At 31.1% G+C, this 19,336-nt stretch overlaps 1 protein-coding gene across 1 annotated transcript; it reads left to right on the plus strand.

The window, feature by feature from the left end:
• Positions 1 to 267: 267 nt before the first annotated feature.
• On the plus strand, positions 268 to 1,909 carry LOC131612746 (myb-related protein 308-like). Its single transcript, XM_058884499.1, has 3 exons — positions 268 to 564; positions 647 to 776; positions 917 to 1,909. The coding sequence occupies exons 1-3, from the start codon at positions 432 to 434 to the stop codon at positions 1,704 to 1,706; spliced, it is 1,053 nt and encodes a 350-aa protein (XP_058740482.1). The 5' UTR covers positions 268 to 431; the 3' UTR covers positions 1,707 to 1,909.
• The last annotated feature ends 17,427 nt before the right edge of the window (positions 1,910 to 19,336 follow it).

Raw genomic sequence — 19,336 nt, forward strand, 5'->3', positions numbered from 1 at the left:
TACGCAACTTTCGAGCCGACTATGATTTATGTCCATCCCTAGCCTTGTGACCTACCTCACAAGTATGTTACTAGTTTTTAATTTAAGAGAGGAAGAAAAGAAAAAGTAAAAGAAAGAGAAGGACACTTAAATTTTCCAAAGAGGAAAAAAAAGAAAGAATTATAGAAGGTACCTTTATGACAATGACATGTCTCATGGGGCCTCACCTCCTTTTCTAAGCTGCCACTTCATTGTCCATCTTTCATACTTCATAAATATAATCTCTTTCTATCTATATCTCTCTCTTTCTCTTTCCCTCTCTCTTATATTTTACCTGTCACAGTCTTGTTCATTGCTGCACAAATTCAGCAATCTTTCTCTTTATCAGAAACTTTCGCATCTCATTGTATTTCTAAGAGAGAGATAGAGACTAAACTACAAACAAACTACAAATGGGAAGACACTCTTGCTGCTACAAACAGAAGCTCAGGAAAGGTCTATGGTCACCTGAGGAAGATGAAAAACTCTTGAACCATATTACTAACCATGGCCATGGATGTTGGAGCTCAGTTCCTAAGCAAGCGGGTATATATATCATCTATATATAATCCAAATTTCAATGTAATTCAATCTTCTTTTAGCATATAATCAATATATTTTCTCACAGGTCTTCAAAGATGTGGTAAGAGTTGTAGGCTTAGATGGATTAATTACCTAAGACCTGATTTAAAAAGAGGTACATTTTCACAAGATGAAGAAAATCTCATCATTGAACTCCATTCAGTTCTAGGAAATAGGTAAATCCAATCCTTCTTCTCTTCATAACATTTTTCCTTAACTTTTCGAGTACGAATCAAACTCGATACTTCAGAATTCGCGCGCTATAACAACTCGCAAATTATGGTAATATTTTGTTATTGTTATGTATTTTGTTTAGATGGTCTCAAATTGCTGCACAGTTACCAGGAAGAACCGATAACGAAATAAAGAATCTATGGAACTCTTGCTTAAAGAAGAAACTTAAGCAAAAGGGTATAGATCCTGTGACTCATAAGCCACTTTCTGAGGTTGAGAATGGAGAAGAAGAAGATGAGAAAACCAGAAGCCAAGAGAAAGTAACAGAAATATCAGAAAGTACTTCAGGTTCTTATGAGAAGAAACAGTCTTCAATTGTTGTAAAAGCCTATGAACCTGAAATGGAAGTTGAAGGTTCTTGTTCAAACTCCAACAACTATTTGATGGGAAATTATCCTATGCAGATGAGTTTCACGTCCAATGATAATCTTCCAAACAATGTTTCAAACTCTTCTTCTCATTGGTTCAACCAAACTGGACTAAAACCTTTTGATATGAACTCTGAGTTTACCTCATTTCTACCTAGTTCTTTTTGCTACAAAACATCGGTTCTCGATGTTCCGTCAGAAGATGTTTCGATTTCTTCGGATTCTTTCCATATGAAGAATAGTATGTTACCTTCTTGGGGGTTAACAGATTGTGAGAATTCTATTAAAGAGAATCAGACAGAAGAAGATGAAGCTAAGTGGAATGAGTATCTTCAAAATCCAATGCTAATGCTGCAAAATCAAGCTTCTGAGGGTTTATGCAATCAGAGAAAGGCTGCTCCAACAAATTTGAGCCATGATGATGCTTTAGAGACTATATTGCCTCATTCAAAGCAAGAAGAATCTTCTCAATCTTATAGTATAGCTTCTTTTGGAGATGTATAGCAGGCTTTTTACATAAAGAGTGGTGTTAAAGAGGTTCAAAGAGATTTCAGATTTGTGTTCTTGATACATGTGTATGATTGTGTTACTGTTAATTACCAAAAGATTTGCTTTTTTATATAGGTTTTTCATTAGACATTTATTTCACCCTCTTCATATTTGTGAGCCAAATAATTTGTCAGAATTGTAATAACTCTTTTTTTTCATTGATGCCTTAGGATCTCTGTGCCACGGACAAATATGAAAAATAATGTGTCTTTGTTAGGGTTGATGTCTGAAATCTGACACTAACAGTTATATTTATATTTAATTTATTTATTTTTAAAAAAATTATTATTGGTGTTGACGGTCATTGTATATGTCGTGTTTTTAGTGTCTGTGTGGTAAGTATATGTTTGTTTTGACAATGACTTAAACTTGAACGTGTGTTGATTTCCAAGCTACAAATTGTCACGATGAGACATTATTACTCGGACAGACATTATTACTCGGACGATGAATCAAACTCACTCTCAAACTTAGGCTAATAGAATGTTTGACAATGCAGTGACTTGAAAGACACTAGTTGTAGCTTTTACGAGGACGTGGATTTTTACCGTGAAAGTGAATATTTCCAAACACATTTAAGTATTGTTACTTTTTATATTCTTAGAAGAGCAACAAGTAACAAAAGACTAAACATAAACTTAAATCGCAAGCAACAAATATAATGTTTGTTTATTCAGTTCAGCCAAAAGTACCTATATTTCTGACTATAAAGTAACTATAGTTCCATATAATTACTTAAAATGAAATAAAATTTCTCTATTACAAAAGATATATATATATATATATATATATATATATATATATATATATATATATATATATATATATATATATATATATATATATATATATATATATATATATATATATATAATATTACGGTTCATATCATACATATTGTTTTTTTTTTACTATAAATCATATTCAAACATATATTAAACGTGCAAAGAGATTCTATTAAGATCCATTCGAAATAATATTAACTTAACGTTAGATAGACACTTGTTACACTAGTTACTTTGGCTACAAACATTGATGAAAGAATCTTCTTTACATGATCTTCTCTCACCATACTATCTTTGATAGTACTCAAAATGGCACAATAAAGAAGCTTATGCAACCAACTCTTTACCCAATTAAATATTCTAAAGGTTGGCCATCATTTTCTTGACAGAGGAATAATTTATTCAGTTAGTTATCACATATCAACACCCTTTGATACTTTCCTATCTAAGTAAGTTTCAATTTCATTTGCATAACAAGATGGTTGGTCTTGTTTTCTATAAAACTACAACTGAATAATTTTCTTCACTCACCTAGAAAAGGACATCAGGACCATACATTTAATAAATGTAGATAATATAATAGTAGAAGAAAATTATACAATAAATAAATAAATAAATAAATTTTTGATATATAGTCGTGCGGATTTCACTATCACAAGTCATTATTAAGTATGACATTTATTAACATGATCATGTGCTTGTGAATTGTGTGGCACCACTTGGGTTGTGGCTAGTGGTGAATTGAAAGTTGCTCAATTACGATCCGTACGGTTAGATAGAGACTGTCAAGTTAATCAGCACCATATGATTTTGTTCATATGAATAATTTGCAGCAAAGTGTCTTGTAGCCACTTGAAACACATTTGACACGTTATCGTAAATAGATGTATTATTTATCAGACATAAAATTCGACATCAACTTTATATATATAAGTGATGTTGGTGTTGAATTTTATGTCTGATGAATATTTTTGAACAATTCTTTGCAGTTGTAATAGAGAAATTTCCCATAATAAAGAGTAGGTGGTACAAAGTGTACAACTAATAATAATTCCATTGTGAGTAGTTTGGGAAACTACTCTATAGCTAGATAGCTAGAGGTTGTAACGTCAATATTCCGTTAACTCTCCCGTGTACAAAGTCACTCTCCACTCCACTGATTCTAGAGATTGTTGTGGGTGTGAGTTTCATTCACCAATCCCAACATTTACGTTTTTGAGTTGTATAGGTTTTTAAGTTTTTTTGTCTTTTCTTTTTCATGTAGCTCTTAGTAACTACTCTTAGAAGTGAAAATAGATTGGATCTACTCAGATTTTGCTTAATAAAAACATAGAATTTCATTGTGCTTGTAGTCTTAATTTGTAGGATGATTCTTTAGTTTTATTTATTTTTAGATGTTTTCTTATTGTCTTTGATTATTAGGAGAAAAATGTGAATTTGAAGGTATCTTAAGTGAAATGGTGAATAAACGAAAGCTAAAAACGAAATGTTGAAGTTGAGGATTGGACGGATTAAAAAAAAACATAAAATCAAGAAAAAATCATTAAACACTAAGGCCTACTGGCCAAGTGGTGTTGGCTGACACAACCATATTATCGATACGATCAAGTATTGAAGAATTTCAAATTGTCATTAAACACGACCGGTTTTTCCCTAGAGTTTTATGACTAATAGTTTCATTTTCTTTGCTTATTTCAATTGTCAAAATATTATAGTACTTTATGTGTATTTTGTAATAAATTGTAATTTATTTTAAAGGTTACTCATTATCATCTCAAGTAAACAAGGGCATTATAAAAAGTTACTCATTATCACCTCAGGTATTAAAACACTCAGGGGTTAAGTTAACTGCACGTGGATTCGATTTCTAATGTCAACATTTTTATTATTTTCATAATTGGATGGCGCGCCCAATATTAACACTTGGTGTTTTCAAGAATTGAGGTAATATATCAATATTCTTACCTCGGTTTATTTTTGAAACAGATGGGTTATGGTTTTATTTTTTTACTACTGTCATATGCAGCTGAATTAGAGAACCATATTACAGAACCATATTTTGCAAATTACTGAAACAAAGAAACTGTTCATTTTGCCCATTCCTCAATCTGAAATAGAAATATTAATTAATTAACACGAAATTGAACCCAATATGGCACACACTTTATAATTTTACATCAAAACTAAAACAAATGATTAAGAAACAAAAGCCAAAAATGATTTACTTACTAGTTTTTCCACATGCCCTCTTCATGATCACGACGAATAGCATGCAAATCATTTAAAACATTTTCTTTAGATGATTGACTTACACGTGTTGATAAACAAGGAGTCTCATGGTTAAAATTTTGATTTTCATTAGTACTATCGCGGAGATGTTTTCCTTGAAGAACAATTGACCATCTAGTGTTATATGGATCAAAGACATAAAAAACTTGTTTTGCTTGGTTTGCCATGAAGAATGATTCGTTCTTGTAAGTTGTCTTTCGAAGATTAAGCCTTGTGAATCCTAATTCATCAGTTTCTACACCAGTTTTACTGTCAATCCACCTGCACTTAAATAAAGGCACTTTAAAAGAAACATAGTAAATCTCCAAAATCTCCTCAATGATCTCAAAGTACGCTCTAGATGCTAGTACGAGATTGTTATCTTTGGAACTAGAAAAGTACATGGATTCAGCCTCAATCATAACACCACTATTTTGCATGGTGCTACGATCATCCTTTGATTTTGTACAGAACGAAGATTTTCTAATGTCGTATGCACTCAAAGTAATTACATTAAACTTAGGCATACGTGACAACCATTTGTAATTATCTGATGCACCACTCTCATTAGAAATACTTTCATTAAGCCAATCTATGAAAGTTTTGTTATGCTCCGTCAACAACTATTTTTCATTCATCGGGGGGTATTTTTCCTTTATAAGAGCTTTGTGCACAGTCAAGTAAGGATCAACTTCACTAAGGTTATTCATTATATACAAATATGCTAGAAGAACTACTTGTCGACTGAATGTCTTAACATTTAAACCTTGAATACCTCTACTATCATAAAATCCATCATGATGAGACTCGGGAACTCCTATAAAGTTCCCATCTAACAAATAGTTTGTACAAAACTCAATAGCTTCTTCTGTGATGTACCTTTATATGATCGAAGCTTCTGGACGCTGATGATTCTTTGTATACCCTTTGAAAATATTCATGTAACGCTCTACCGGATACATCCACCGCAAATAAACTGGACCACAAATTCTAATCTCCCTTACTAGATGAACAACTAAGTGAACCATAATGTCAAAGAATGATGGAGGGAAAAACATCTCTGATTGGTACAAGATAATTGCAGTTTCGTATTTCAATTCATCTAAGTTTCTAGGATCTATAACTTTACTACATATAACATTGAAGAATAAGCACAATCTGGTTATAGTCACCCTTACATTTCTTGGTAAGATGCCACTGGTAGAATTTGTTGCATCAAGACATGACAATCATGAGATTTTAAGCCAATTATTTTATGATCGTTCTCTGACATAAGTTTCTTCACATTTGATGAGTACCATTGGGGAACTTTAATACTCTACAAGCAATCACAATTTTTTTCTTTTTTAGACAGAGTGTGACATGCTGGGGGCAAATAGGTTCAATTTCCCACTTCTTTCGAGGCTAATTCTTGTCATATACCCATCACAACCATATCTTTGCGGGATCTATTAGTATCTTTTGTCTTGCCTTTAATATTGAGAAGTATTCCAATCAAACTATCACATACATTTTTCTCCACATGCATCACATCAAGACAATGTCTTACATCAAGACTGGACCAATATAGAAGATCAAAGAACATCGACCTCTTTTTCCAAGAATTTTTCTTCATGTGATTTTTTTTGTTTATTTCCAAAGACAACTTTAATGTGTTGTTGTCTTCTATAATCTTCCTTCCCGGTGAAGGGTTTTGGAGCGATATCAGACTCCTACTCTCTGTCAAAAGCCTTGCGCAATCTACGATACAGATGATTAGGTCTTAGAAATATTTGATGCCCAAGATAAACTATTTTTTTTCTTTTGGTATTTGGTGATGACATGTATCAACTTCACATATAGGACACACTTTATGACCCTTGACGTTGTACCCAGACAAATTACCGTATGTAGGAAAGTCATTGATTGTGCAAAACAGCATGACACACAACTTAAAGTTATCACCTATATATACATCATCAACATGAATAGCTTCCTCCCACAAAAGTCTTAAATATTCAATCAATGGTGATAAATAAACATCTATTTCATTCCCTGGTTGTTTTGGACCCGAAATCATCAACGATAACATCATATACCTGCGCTTTATGCACAACCATGGATATAGGTTGTAAATTAAGAGAAGAACAAGCCACGATGTGTGGTTAGTACTCAAATTACCAAAAGAGTTCATTCCATCGGTGGCAAGTCCAAGCCTAAGGTTCCTAGGTTCATTAGCAAAATCTGGAAACAAGGAATCAATTTTGTTCCATTGCAATGAATCAACTACATGGAGAATCTTTCCATCACACACTCTTTCATCTGCATGCCATATAGTATTTTTGTGTGTAAATAACATTAGCAAACAATATCTTGAACCTTGGAATTATCGGTAGGTACCACATCACCTTGACACGAACACCCTTTCTAGTTGCACCATCATCGTCACCAACACCACTGTCCTTCTGTTTGTAGCGCGACACCCTACACCTCGAGCACTTGTTCAAGTTTTCAAACTCTTTCCTATATAAGATACAATCATTATGATAAGCATGTATTTTGACATAGTTGTTGAAGCAGGCATAATGGCAAGCAACAAAAGTTTTAGAAATATTTATCCGGGATTTATCGTGTCCACAGAGATGGTGAGAATTCCATTCAACAGTTTCTACGATTTCGAAATTGGGTTTGAATGACAAAAGTATAAGAATGGAAAAGTAAAATATATGAACAGAAAAGAATTCATTCTTCGGAAAGATAAAACTTATCAAGCTTTGCATATGATCTACTTCTTACAAACTTAAACTTGTCGCGAGAAAATTCACAACTAAGGTTATCTCTAACGCAAAGTCACGAGAACATCTGTATTCTCGCGTCGACGATCTCTTGCATGCCGCTCAAACACGAAAGCATTAAGTACAGATACCCACAGTGATTGTTAGCTCTAAATCAATCTCTAGAGTTCAGAAACTAACAGATAATCATCCTAAATAAGGATTCAAGAAGTTTATCTCTAAAGCAACCCAAATCCCAAGCACAAAGCAAAAATCTAAGACAACAATCAACACAGATATATAAAGCAAGTTAAATATAACGTCATGGGCGACAAATATACATGAGTTTAAAGTAAATACACACAAAATCCAACTATAAGAGAATACATAAAGAAGATGAGAAATGAACCGAAGATCTCCCAGGTTGTCAGCTCCGATTGATGAGCAATCCACCTCTGATCATCCAAATGCAAGCTCCATAGTTGTTTTCTAAGCTAATCTAACCAAAAAATGATGTTGATGGTGTTGGGACTCAAAAATATCCAACCCATGACCTAAAAATTTGATTTTTTCCCTTTTCAACAAGTCTGAAAATCTTCAGCTCGCTTAGCGGCTCATAGATCCGCTTAGCGGACTTTGCTGTCATGAAAAAAAACATTTTGTTTTCGACATAACTCGAGAACCGTAACTCCGATTTACGCACGGTTCGAAGCGTTGAAAAGCTTATTCAATGCTCTATCTAATAATGAATAAATGGTAACCAAATTGATGATTTTTATCATCCTTATTTGAGCCTTATTCTTTGATGAATTGGTAATATTTGTATTCTTGAAGCTTAGCATTTGGTCTTTATTACTCGAGGCTCCAATATGCATGAATACCTATAAAAACAAAGGAAAAACTATCAAACGATACATAAAACAGATGAAAACTAAAGTATGTGAATATATACACAGAAGTGGGGATTGTATGACAAAAACCATAAGAATAGAATTGTTAAGTGCCACAAATATATACTCAACATAATGTCAATTTGGCACTTAACAATAGTCCAAACTCATTGTCCACAATATCTTCTTGGCCTCATAAGTCCGATTTGGCAACATGTTACCTTCAAGAAGCATTTCTTTCAACAATTCAAGCAATTCAATAAAACTTTTATCCGTCCACCCACCTCTTTCCTTAAGATTAAATAGTGTTGACACAACTGAAAATCTTGTAAAACCTTTACATTCCAGGTACAACGAATCTTCCATGTATCTTCGCAGAGTATCTACCATATTAGCTTTTTTAAAAGCATCGACTCCAATATCACGAATGGTGTCTTATAGATTAGCATTTATACATTCACCATCTTCAATTATTTGTGACAAAGGTCTCTTTTTTGCCTCTTCACCATGCCATACTCATTTAGTGTAATTTTGAATAATTCCATCACAACTACAACGAATGAATATAACATCCCTCAGATGTTTTCTCATATTATAGGAATTCATACAAGGACACCAAAAAGTCCCATTGTTGTTAGAGAGGTTTTTTTCCGCGAAATCCATAAATTTTAACAATCCTTTCTCATACTAGCTACTTAATCTATTGGCTTTCATCCAACTACGATCCATAATCAAATAAAGCTTCTGAAATAAAATAAAAGAGTACAAAAATATAGCTTCTCAACAACAACAACAACAACAATAAAACAATGTGCAAATAACAAGAAGAACAACAGTAATGGATAACAACAAGAACAACAGTATTGGAGAACAACAAGAGCATACCGCAGAGCTACTTGGAGAAGAAGTGTTCTTTCGTTGGCTAAGCTCCTTGGAGAAGAAGTGTTCTTTCGTTGGCTAAGCTCTAGAAGAAATGTTCTTTCGATAAGGCGCGGAAAATGAATTGGATGGACACGAGAGTCAAAATTAAAAGAAAAATTATCTCGGTTAAACTTAAAAAACCGAGGTAGATTAGTCGACGTGAAATATATAAAAAATGCACCTTTTAGTCGCCAAAAGAATAAAAAATTAGGTAGTATTTATCTCGATTTTAAAAAAAACTAAGGTAACATATCCGATGTAAAATCTAGAAAACATACTTTTTGGTTTCATATATAACATTAAATATCAGGAGTTGGGAATCAGACTTCAAACCCTTAGCATATATTTATGTCGGATTTATAAATATCTGAGGTAATAGTTTTATTAATATACTTTCTAAATAAAATAATTCGCTCCGTTCACATGTACCCGCGATTTTGTTTTGTACGTTGTGAAAGCTTCGTCATGAAAAGCATTATTTGTTGTAGTGGTGGTGATATCACTTTTATTTTTCATCTAAAAAATATAAAAAAGATAGGCGCAACTAAAATAGTGAAGAAATCACGAATTTACTGGCGCCAAGATTCGAACCCATGAAAGGTTAAAGATATCACCATGAATTTTCCAAACAACCGTGTTAATATGTTAACAATTTTTTAATAAAATAATTAAAAAAATCGGCACCTGAATTTAGAGATATTACCACAGTCCTTCAAGGGACCATGGTAACATGGAAGTTGTTGTATATACTTTACATAGTAGTGACTATTTTAAATCTTGAAAGTGAGGCTAATAATACGAATGTGGAGTTAGACTTAATAAAAAAATTTAGTATGCAATAATTGTTCATATCTTGAATAAAAAGTTGTCGAATTAAACTTAGTCATTGTCAAATATGAAAAAGAGAAAATTGGCTTGGATAATGTGTTAGTAGTAAAAGATTTTCAAATAATAAATATGGATTTGCCTTTTCTAATTTTGATAAACCTAGTACAAGTCAAACTATCTTTGTAAAGGCTACCAGCACATACAACAATAAGGAATCAAAGAAAGTTCACATTGTAAATCATCATAAAAAGCCTTATGATAGAAATAACTTTTATGTCAACAAAATGAATCTTGTTTTTAGACATACTTGTTTTTATTGTAATGAAAAAATGACATACTTCCAATGCTTGTTACATAAGAAATTATATTATTCCTTATGGTGAGTATGTATGAGTGAGAAAGGGATATAACCCAAGAGGACCAAAAGAATATAGGATACCAAAGCACTATTAATTGTTAGGTACATCATATTTTAGTATTGTCAAATCAAGATTGATCTTTCAAGATACAAGACCATTATGATATAGTAGTTTAAAAAGTTTCATTGAATGAAAGATGTTTTGAAGAAGCATCAACATTGATATCAAATTTGACTTCATATGATAGTATTGTGAAAAAGATAAGTCATTTTGTGTTTAAATATATCATTTCCCTTATATTATTATACTCATTTGGATTTTACTCATTTTAGTTTTGATAATGTCAAAAGAGGGAGAAGAAACTAGGAATTAAACCTAAAGAAATTAAGAACTACTCCGACAATAAGGGCATGCCCAGACTGCCACAAACTATCTTGAAGGCATTGAATATGCCCCACACTTCGGGGTAATCTGATAAGGGACAACAATAATGACACTCAGAAACTTCAATTCAAAAAAAGTGAAGGGAATCAAAACCCTCAGCTGAGACCATCTATTTTTGTGAAGAATGTTTTAAGTTTTGGTTCTCACAAAATAATATTTTTATTTTTTTCTATAAAAAATGTTATAATAGTTTAAAACAATTCAACCAATTTTGTAAGGATGGTTTGAACAAATTCAGGTTGGGTTCCTCTAACAACAAGTTGAGTTGGTGTTTTTGTCTAATTTTTTAAATATTTTCTAAAACACGGGTAAAAAAACTAATCATATTTAATCATATTTAAAACACGGGTAAAATTCAGCTTGCGTAAATTATTTAAATATTTATTAGATATAGAATTATAATAGTTTTAAAGTTAAATACCGTGTTTAAAAAAACTAACCATATTATAAGATAATACAATATACTAATAGAATATGAAATTCATAATTATATAAACAATTTTAAAGTATTGTCACGTAAGGTGTCAAATTTTAATGAATAATACTTTGCAGCATTATCTTATTATAAATTTATATGAGTAAACAATTAGCAATAATACACAATATAAAAAAAATAAACATATAAACATAAAAAATGTTAATAAGTCAATTTCATTAGTTCTTTTGAAAAAACATATTAGTTCATTAATTCTATCAAAAAATACATTATTGAATGTTTCAATATATTAACCTAATAAATATATAATTAAAAATTAGAATGAGCAACAAACTAAAATAAGAAAAAGAAAATAAAAACTAAATAATGGAACTAGAATCATAGATTTTAGGGTAGTGCTACAAAAGATTTTGTATATGCTTTAATCATTTATTTGTATATGCTTTACTAATCATTTATCCGTTCTAGTTAACGGTAGTGCTACAAAAGATTTTAGGGTGGAGAAAGGCCTTAGACAAGCCGATCCTCTATCCCCGTTTTTGTTCATCTTAGTCATGGAAGTTTTAACGGTCTTAGTGAAGAAATCCAAAGAAGTGGGAGATTTTTGTGCCTTTAGGATAAACGGGGTGACGGAATTTGATATCTTAGAATTTGCGGATGATACGATTATCTTTATGGAGGGCGATACCGCTAATTTGTGGGGTGTGAAGGTTATTTTAAGAGCTTTCGAATTGATGTCCGGCTCTCGCATTAATTTTAACAAGAGCAACATATATGGTTTAAATGTCGATCAATGGTTTTTGGAAGCCGCCTCTAATTTTCTCTCTTGTAAAGTTGGAAAGCTTCCTTTCAAATTCCTTGGGGTAAAGGTGGGGGGTGATCCTAGGAAGATTGCGATGTGGAAAGATATGTTGGATTTAGTAAAAAGAAGATTGGCGGTTTGGAGAGGCAAAAACCTTAACTTGGCGGGAAGGGTGGTGATGATAAACTCGGTTCTTAGTGCGGTGCCGTTATACTCCCTCTCCTTTTATAAAGCTCCTAAGAAAGTGTTGAAAGAGATAACGGCTATCCAAAGGAACTTTCTTTGGGGTGGTTGTGAGCTAAGAAAAACGGTCAATTGGGTTTGTTGGGATACGGTTTGCAAACCAAGAGAAGAAGGAGGGTTAGGGGTGAAAAATGTAGAAATCATGAATGTGGCGTTACTTAGCAAATGGAAGTGGAGGATTCTCACGGAGAAGGAGGCGATTTGGAGGGATATATTAGAGGCTAGATATGGTAAAGTGAAAGTGAAGGTCTTAGTTGGTGATGTTTCGGTGGTGGGGAATAAAGACTCAATTTGGTGGAGAGATATTTTAATCTCGGATAATTACGAGAATCTATACAATTATCACTTTGCCGGGGCTATCAATTGTAAGGTTCGAAGCGGCAAAGACATACCTTTTTGGTATGCTTGTTGGTCGAACAGCCAATCGATTATGGAGGCATACCCGGTTTGATACCGTTATGCCAAGAACCACCTTGCTGACGTTTTTTCTGCAGGTACTTTGTCTATTGGAGCGGCTGAATGTGATTCTGTTTCGGACATAGCAGCCCCTTGGCTTTGGCAGCTGCATAGCATGGTGGAATTAGACAGTGGCGTCGACACCGAGCTGGCTGACAGCGGTGCTGATGCAGTCTCGGTACAGCAGCGCCTGTTTCTGGTTACTGAGTTGCTGGCCGAGCTTCAACAGCAAGGTCTCCGAGTGCATGGCAACGGCGAGGATACTTTCCATTGGAGTACGGAGGCGAGTGGTATTTTCACGGTGAGTTCTTGCTACAACCGCTTTAGAGAGAAACTTTCGGGGCCCCCTCTTGATAATTCTACGGTTTTAGCTTTAGCCCAACTTTGGAAAGTTAATGCCCCCTCGAAAATCCTTTTATTCGGATGGCGGTTTATTATCAATAAACTTGCAACGAAATACCTTTTGGTCAAAAGGGGCATTCTATCGGAAGGTGATGATTCTAGATGTGTTTTTTGTGATAAGGAGGATGAGTCGCATCGTCACTTGTTTGATCTTTGCGAAGTGACTAAAAGGGTGTGGAGGAAAGTCTATGATTGGGTTGGCGTTGACACTTGTTTATCTAGAGACGAGTTTGTGAATTATTTTCACTATTGCCGGAAAATTAAGTGTGTCAAGACTAGAATCATTGGGGCGATGGTGTGGTTATCAACGGTTTGGAATATTTGGCTTTCCCGGAACGCTATTGTTTTTAAAAACAAAAGCTTTAGTTTCCTTGATTGTTGGTCGGAGACCGTGTGTAAGGCTTGGAGATGGTTAGGCTCTTTTTATAATAGAGTCAATTCTTGTAATTTGTATACTTGGAATATTCTACCGTTCTCGTGTTTTGAGACGTAGGAGTTTTCCTCTTGTTTTCTTGGGCGGAGTACCCCTTTTACTCCGATAAATCCATTGCCTATTAAAAAAAATGGTGTATCATGGAAACTTGGGGAGCTTAATTGGAAACATGGAGAAAGCTTTAACTTGTATGCTTTAATAATATTAAATTTATGTTATATATTTTTATATTAATTTTTTTTCCTTTTTATAAGATGGAAATGTGAAATATGAGTTTAAATAATCAGTGGGACAAAGGTTAGGTTTTTAGCTAGTTAGTGGGAAGAATACATTTTTGAAATTAATAATAATTATAAATTATTTAATGAATAATTGAAAATTATTTTTGAAATTACCAATACATGGGGCATGTTTTCATTTGAGTATTTAGCATGGAGAATCTTGGTGTTGGAATGCTCTTTTCTCAGGCCATTCTCTTAGTCGGGCAACCGCACTTCAACTCACAAACTTGTTGATTCTTCTTTGTTCGGTGCATCCTAATCGATCGGTTTTTCGATAGTTTTATTTGGTGGAGGAATGCTTCTGGTTACTCGATAAGATGTTTATGATGCTTTAATCTTGAGTCTTACTCCGAATTTGGTTTTGGATCACAATAGAACTTTAGTTTTCACTCGTTTATGGAAGTCTAAAGTACTGAGTATGATTCATCTTTTTGGTTGGAGGTTGATTTGGAATAAGCTCCCTGCTAAGGCGGAGTTGTCAAAGTGTGGTATTTTAGCAAACTCAAATTTGTTGCTTTGTCCTTTGTTCTTAGGGGTTGAAGAGAATTTAGATCAATTTTTTGTTGTTGTTCGTTTACTAAATTATGGTGGAATAAGTTGTTTTCTTGGCTATGGTTGGTAGATGTTCCTTTGGTTGATACTATTTTAGAACATCTCCTTTGGTTGGATTCTTCTTGTAAGGCGGAGTTTCCGATAGATTTGAGTTGGTTTTTTAGTTTGATTTTTTTGTTGGGTCATGTGGTTGTATGAACGATATTCTCTTTAATATCCTTGTGGCGTCTACATTTGATGGGTTAAGTTTGATTAAATTGATCTCTTGGAATTGGTTCTTAGTGTTTTTCAAGAGTGTTTATAATGGGTCTTAGGATGATTGATGTCTTGATTCTATACTTGTCCTAACTTGATTTTGCTTTGGTTTGTCGAAAGGTAAGAGTTGTGTCCTCACCTTTTTTCTTTTGTTGTAATTTGGGTTTAGCGTTTTTTAATATTACTCTTTGCTTATAAAAAAACAAAATATGATGCTCCCAAATCTTTACCTACAAAATAAAATAAATATAAGAAAACATTTATTAGTAAAATAAGGGTATGTGAATTTTTTTAATAAGTTGTTTCAACTTTCAAGGTATTTGGTTAATTATATTTATGGAAAATAATTAAAGAAAATATTAATAAAATTAATAAAAAAGTAAAGGGCTAGTTGATAAAATAAATACAAATTGAAAATATAAAATTACACAATTACCCTTAATTTTGATGTGAAAAAATTCTTTAAAAAACTTAACAACTTTATTTAATAAAGAAATAAATATAAATTAGAAATGTGAAATTACAAAATTTTCCTCAATTTTAGTTCCAAAATTATTCAAGTCATACATTTAGACATCTTACACGGTTTTAACAAAGACTTGTTTTCTCATCCTTTTTCTATTTTCATTCAAATCATACATTTAGGCATCTTACACAGTTTTAACAAACACTTGTCTTCTCATTCTTTTTCTATTTCCATTCAAGTTATATATTTAGATATTTTACACAGTTTTAACAACCATTAAAACAACCTAAGATTGCATGAAGAATGCTATATTTTTTCTTTAAGAATTCTCTTAATCTAGATTTATACTTTAGTGTAAAATTCAAGAAAGGATTGAAATTTTTAAGAGGGAAACATAAAAAAACACCACAATATTTCTATATTCATTCAAATCACAATTTTTCTTATTTAAATTTCAGTAATTGTATTTTTATAATAAATTATTAATAGTTAATTGTTAGTATATATTTACAATCCTACTAGAGTTGAAATGAATTTCTAATTTTTTTATATATTTTAGTTTATGGTATTTTATGTCTAAGAATTTAAAATTTTGTCATCATAAAAAAATATTAACTTTAAATGTTTAATTGTAATTTTGATCCTCTTATTTTGTTTTTTTTTTTATTTTGATTCCTCCATTTTAAAAACTACTATTTTAGTCGTTTTAAATTTTCTATTGAGAAAAAGACAAAAATAGAGACTAACATTGCATAACAAAGCAAAATAGTGAGAGAGAAATTGCACAGAACACTTAAATAAATGACTAAAATAGTTATTTTTAAAATAGAGGAATCAAAATCAAGAAAAAGGTAAAATAGGGAGACCAAATTTACAATTTAGCCAACTTTAAATTTTACATAATTACTTTACAAATAATTTTATTTTTTGATACTAAATATTTTGAATTACTTTTTTTCCTACAATGTTAATGACAATATAACATGTTTTTCTTAAAAATATAATTTTAAATATAATTAAATTTAGATTTTCTTTATTATTACCTTTGTATTTTAAAGTTCAAAAATTATATTTTACTAATACTATTTAAAAATATTTTAAATCTTATGTGTATGATAGTTTTTAATTTTTAAACATATCTGTAAAAAAATTTAAAAAATATCTAAGTTAAAAATAATTAAATTTATATTATCACAAAAAATACAATCCATTTGTTTGTTTGTTGAGTAATTAGTTGAACTTTGTTTGTTTGTTGAGTAATTAGTTGAACTAAAAGAGTTGTGTTTGTTTGTTGAGTAATTAGTTGAACTAAAAAAGTTGAACTATATTTAAAGATATTTATTTTATGAAATTTGGTAGATATGAAAAAAATATTTAAACATTTTTTATTTTTCTTGTATTTTATTTATCTTTTATTGAATATAATTATTAATTTTTTTTGGTAAAAATATCAGTGCTATTTCATATTTGTTTCTAAGAATGTATTCTGATATATTATTTATTAAATATGATTAGTTTTATTTTAAAAATATTAAATGGTATCTATATATATATATATATATATATATATATATATATATATATATATATATATATATATATATATATATCATTTAATATATTTAAAATACAATTAATCATATTTACTAAATAATATATAAGAATACAATCATATTTAAAATAAGGGTGGAGGGAAATATTAGAGAAAAATACTTAGTTATTTTTCTCCATAAAATCAGAGTAGTTAAATATCAATTTAACTTCACACTCATTTTTTAAGTGTACATCAAACGTGAGGGAAGAAGGTAAAAATAAAATAAAATACATTTTCACGGCTAAGATGAAATAAGATGAATCTCTGCTTTTATTGAATTACCTTGACATGCACTTCTATCATAGATATTTGGTTAGTAACCCTCCAACAAGTTGGTTGAATTTTAAATTAGATTTTTCTCCAATTAAGGGTTTTTATTAGTCTAAAAAATGACAACAGTTTGATTAATTTGATTAAGAGTGTGTTCTAGAATTCTATTTATTAGACATGTTTCCCTATATGTTGTTTTCCATTTAGATAGAACCCTAAAAAAACAATTCTAATAAATAATAATAAAGAAATTCTTCTAAAACAAATTCTTTTTTAATTGAACTTGATACTACTTTATTATTCTAATAAATACTAATAAAGAAATTCTTTTAAAACAAATTCTTTTTTAGTTGAACTTGACATTACTTTATTTCAACATGACGGTAACATAATTGAAATTATTAGTCCAATTTGGTTGAACTTGCACAGGAGAAAAGACATAACAAGATTATTTTGTCCCTAAGCACACACATAACTTTCATTATTAAAAAAATTAATTAAAAGAATTTGTTTGATTAATATTTGTAATTATTACAAGAAATTTGTACGTTTATTAAAATTCTTTAAATTGTTGACTAATAATTAAAAAGAATTTTGATAAATAGAAAGTTATAACATTAAATGACATAATAATTTTTGGGTTAATACAACTTTATTCCATGTAATATAAGTAATTTTCGTTTTATCCTTACAATAATTTTTTTATTATTTCCTGTAATATTTTTTTTAATTCCTCTTAAGCGTACAAATAAAACACTAAATTTATAAATAAAATAAAATAAAATAAAATATATTAGGAGAGCAAATTGTGCACTTAAGGGACAAAAGACATAGATTTTAACATTTTAAGTGGATGATCTATTTTTTTTTTACATAAAATAAAACGAATTTCGTCTGTATTATAATTACATTTAACATTAACTTTTATAACAAAACTTTTGTAAGTTGTAAATATGATTACAATCTTGCAAATATTTTTCATATGCAATATCTTTTATCGCCTTTGAAAGATGAGAGAACAATTGCATCACGAAATGTCTCCTTATTTATTATGTTGGATGGTTCACATCTTTCATAATTTAAAATTTTATCGTTAGTTTATTTGATAGTGTATTAAAAGTGTAGTTGAAATAAGGCTAAAATATATAGGATGAATTTGATTAGAAAATACTTTCTAAATTTTTTAATCATTATGAAAATATACATTATTTTCAATAGACTAATTTTTTTTTACCATGTTGGATATGTGAGTGTTCACTATGTGGATGCGTGTGGTCATTTTGGGAGCATTTTGGTGGTAAAACATAGTAGTAGTAACATTGTAACAGTCGTGCAAAATGTCTTTATTGATACATATTATCAAGCTATTATTGGGAGCTTCCTCTTAGTATGTAATTAGAATTTATGATAGTCCCGTATAGACTTCTCATCTTGAGTACTTGGGTTCCACCTCATTGAGCGGAGAAATACTGTTGATGGTCCTTGGATGTTGATTGGAGGTTTTAACGACATCATTCATTTGATTGAACAAACAAAAAGGTAATTCTAATCATTATAGGGCCTCTTTTGTTAAATATCATTGATAAATGTAATTTAGCTGAAGTAGACAAGACTGATGGGAAATTCACTTGTAATAGGCCTTGCACTGGTAATCAAATGGTCTATCGCAAGTTGGATAGGGCACTGGTTGACGTTGCTTTGCGTATGGTTTTCCCTGATGCATAAGTTGGAGTGTTGTGTAAATTTCATTCGTATCACTACTTCATTATCCTTAGGTGTAACCTTCCCCTGCAAGACCATAATTTGCGTCCTTTTAGGTTTAGGACAACTTGGGGAAATCCCCACATGGCATTGTAACTTGTATGTAAAATGTGCAGCATAGTTCTATCATTTTTAATAACGAAACTTTTGGCAATATCAGCAAACGAAAGCATAACATTTAGAAGAGACTCATGGGTTTCCAAGGCTTTTTGGAGAGAATAGATTCGACAAGACTAGTTTATCTCCAACATGAGCTTCAAAAGGAGTATGATGAGATCCTTGCACACGAGGAGGTCCATTGGTGTCAAAAGGCTAGAAAAGATTGGATTAAATTAGAAGATCTGAACACCAAATTTTTTCATACCAAGACGATAATTAGGAGGAAG

This window comes from Vicia villosa, linkage group LG6 (genome assembly GCF_029867415.1).
Source record: "Vicia villosa cultivar HV-30 ecotype Madison, WI linkage group LG6, Vvil1.0, whole genome shotgun sequence".
Classification (NCBI taxonomy): Eukaryota; Viridiplantae; Streptophyta; class Magnoliopsida; order Fabales; family Fabaceae; genus Vicia; species Vicia villosa.

Excerpts from the sequence above, each read along its gene's own strand:
- LOC131612746 (XM_058884499.1), top strand. The coding sequence starts at position 432 with ATGGGAAGACACTCTTGCTGCTACAAACAGAAGCTCAGGAAAGGTCTA. Across the intron at positions 565-646 it reads CTCAGTTCCTAAGCAAGCGG|GTCTTCAAAGATGTGGTAAG; the intron begins GTATATATATCA and ends ATTTTCTCACAG. Across the intron at positions 777-916 it reads CATTCAGTTCTAGGAAATAG|ATGGTCTCAAATTGCTGCAC; the intron begins GTAAATCCAATC and ends TATTTTGTTTAG.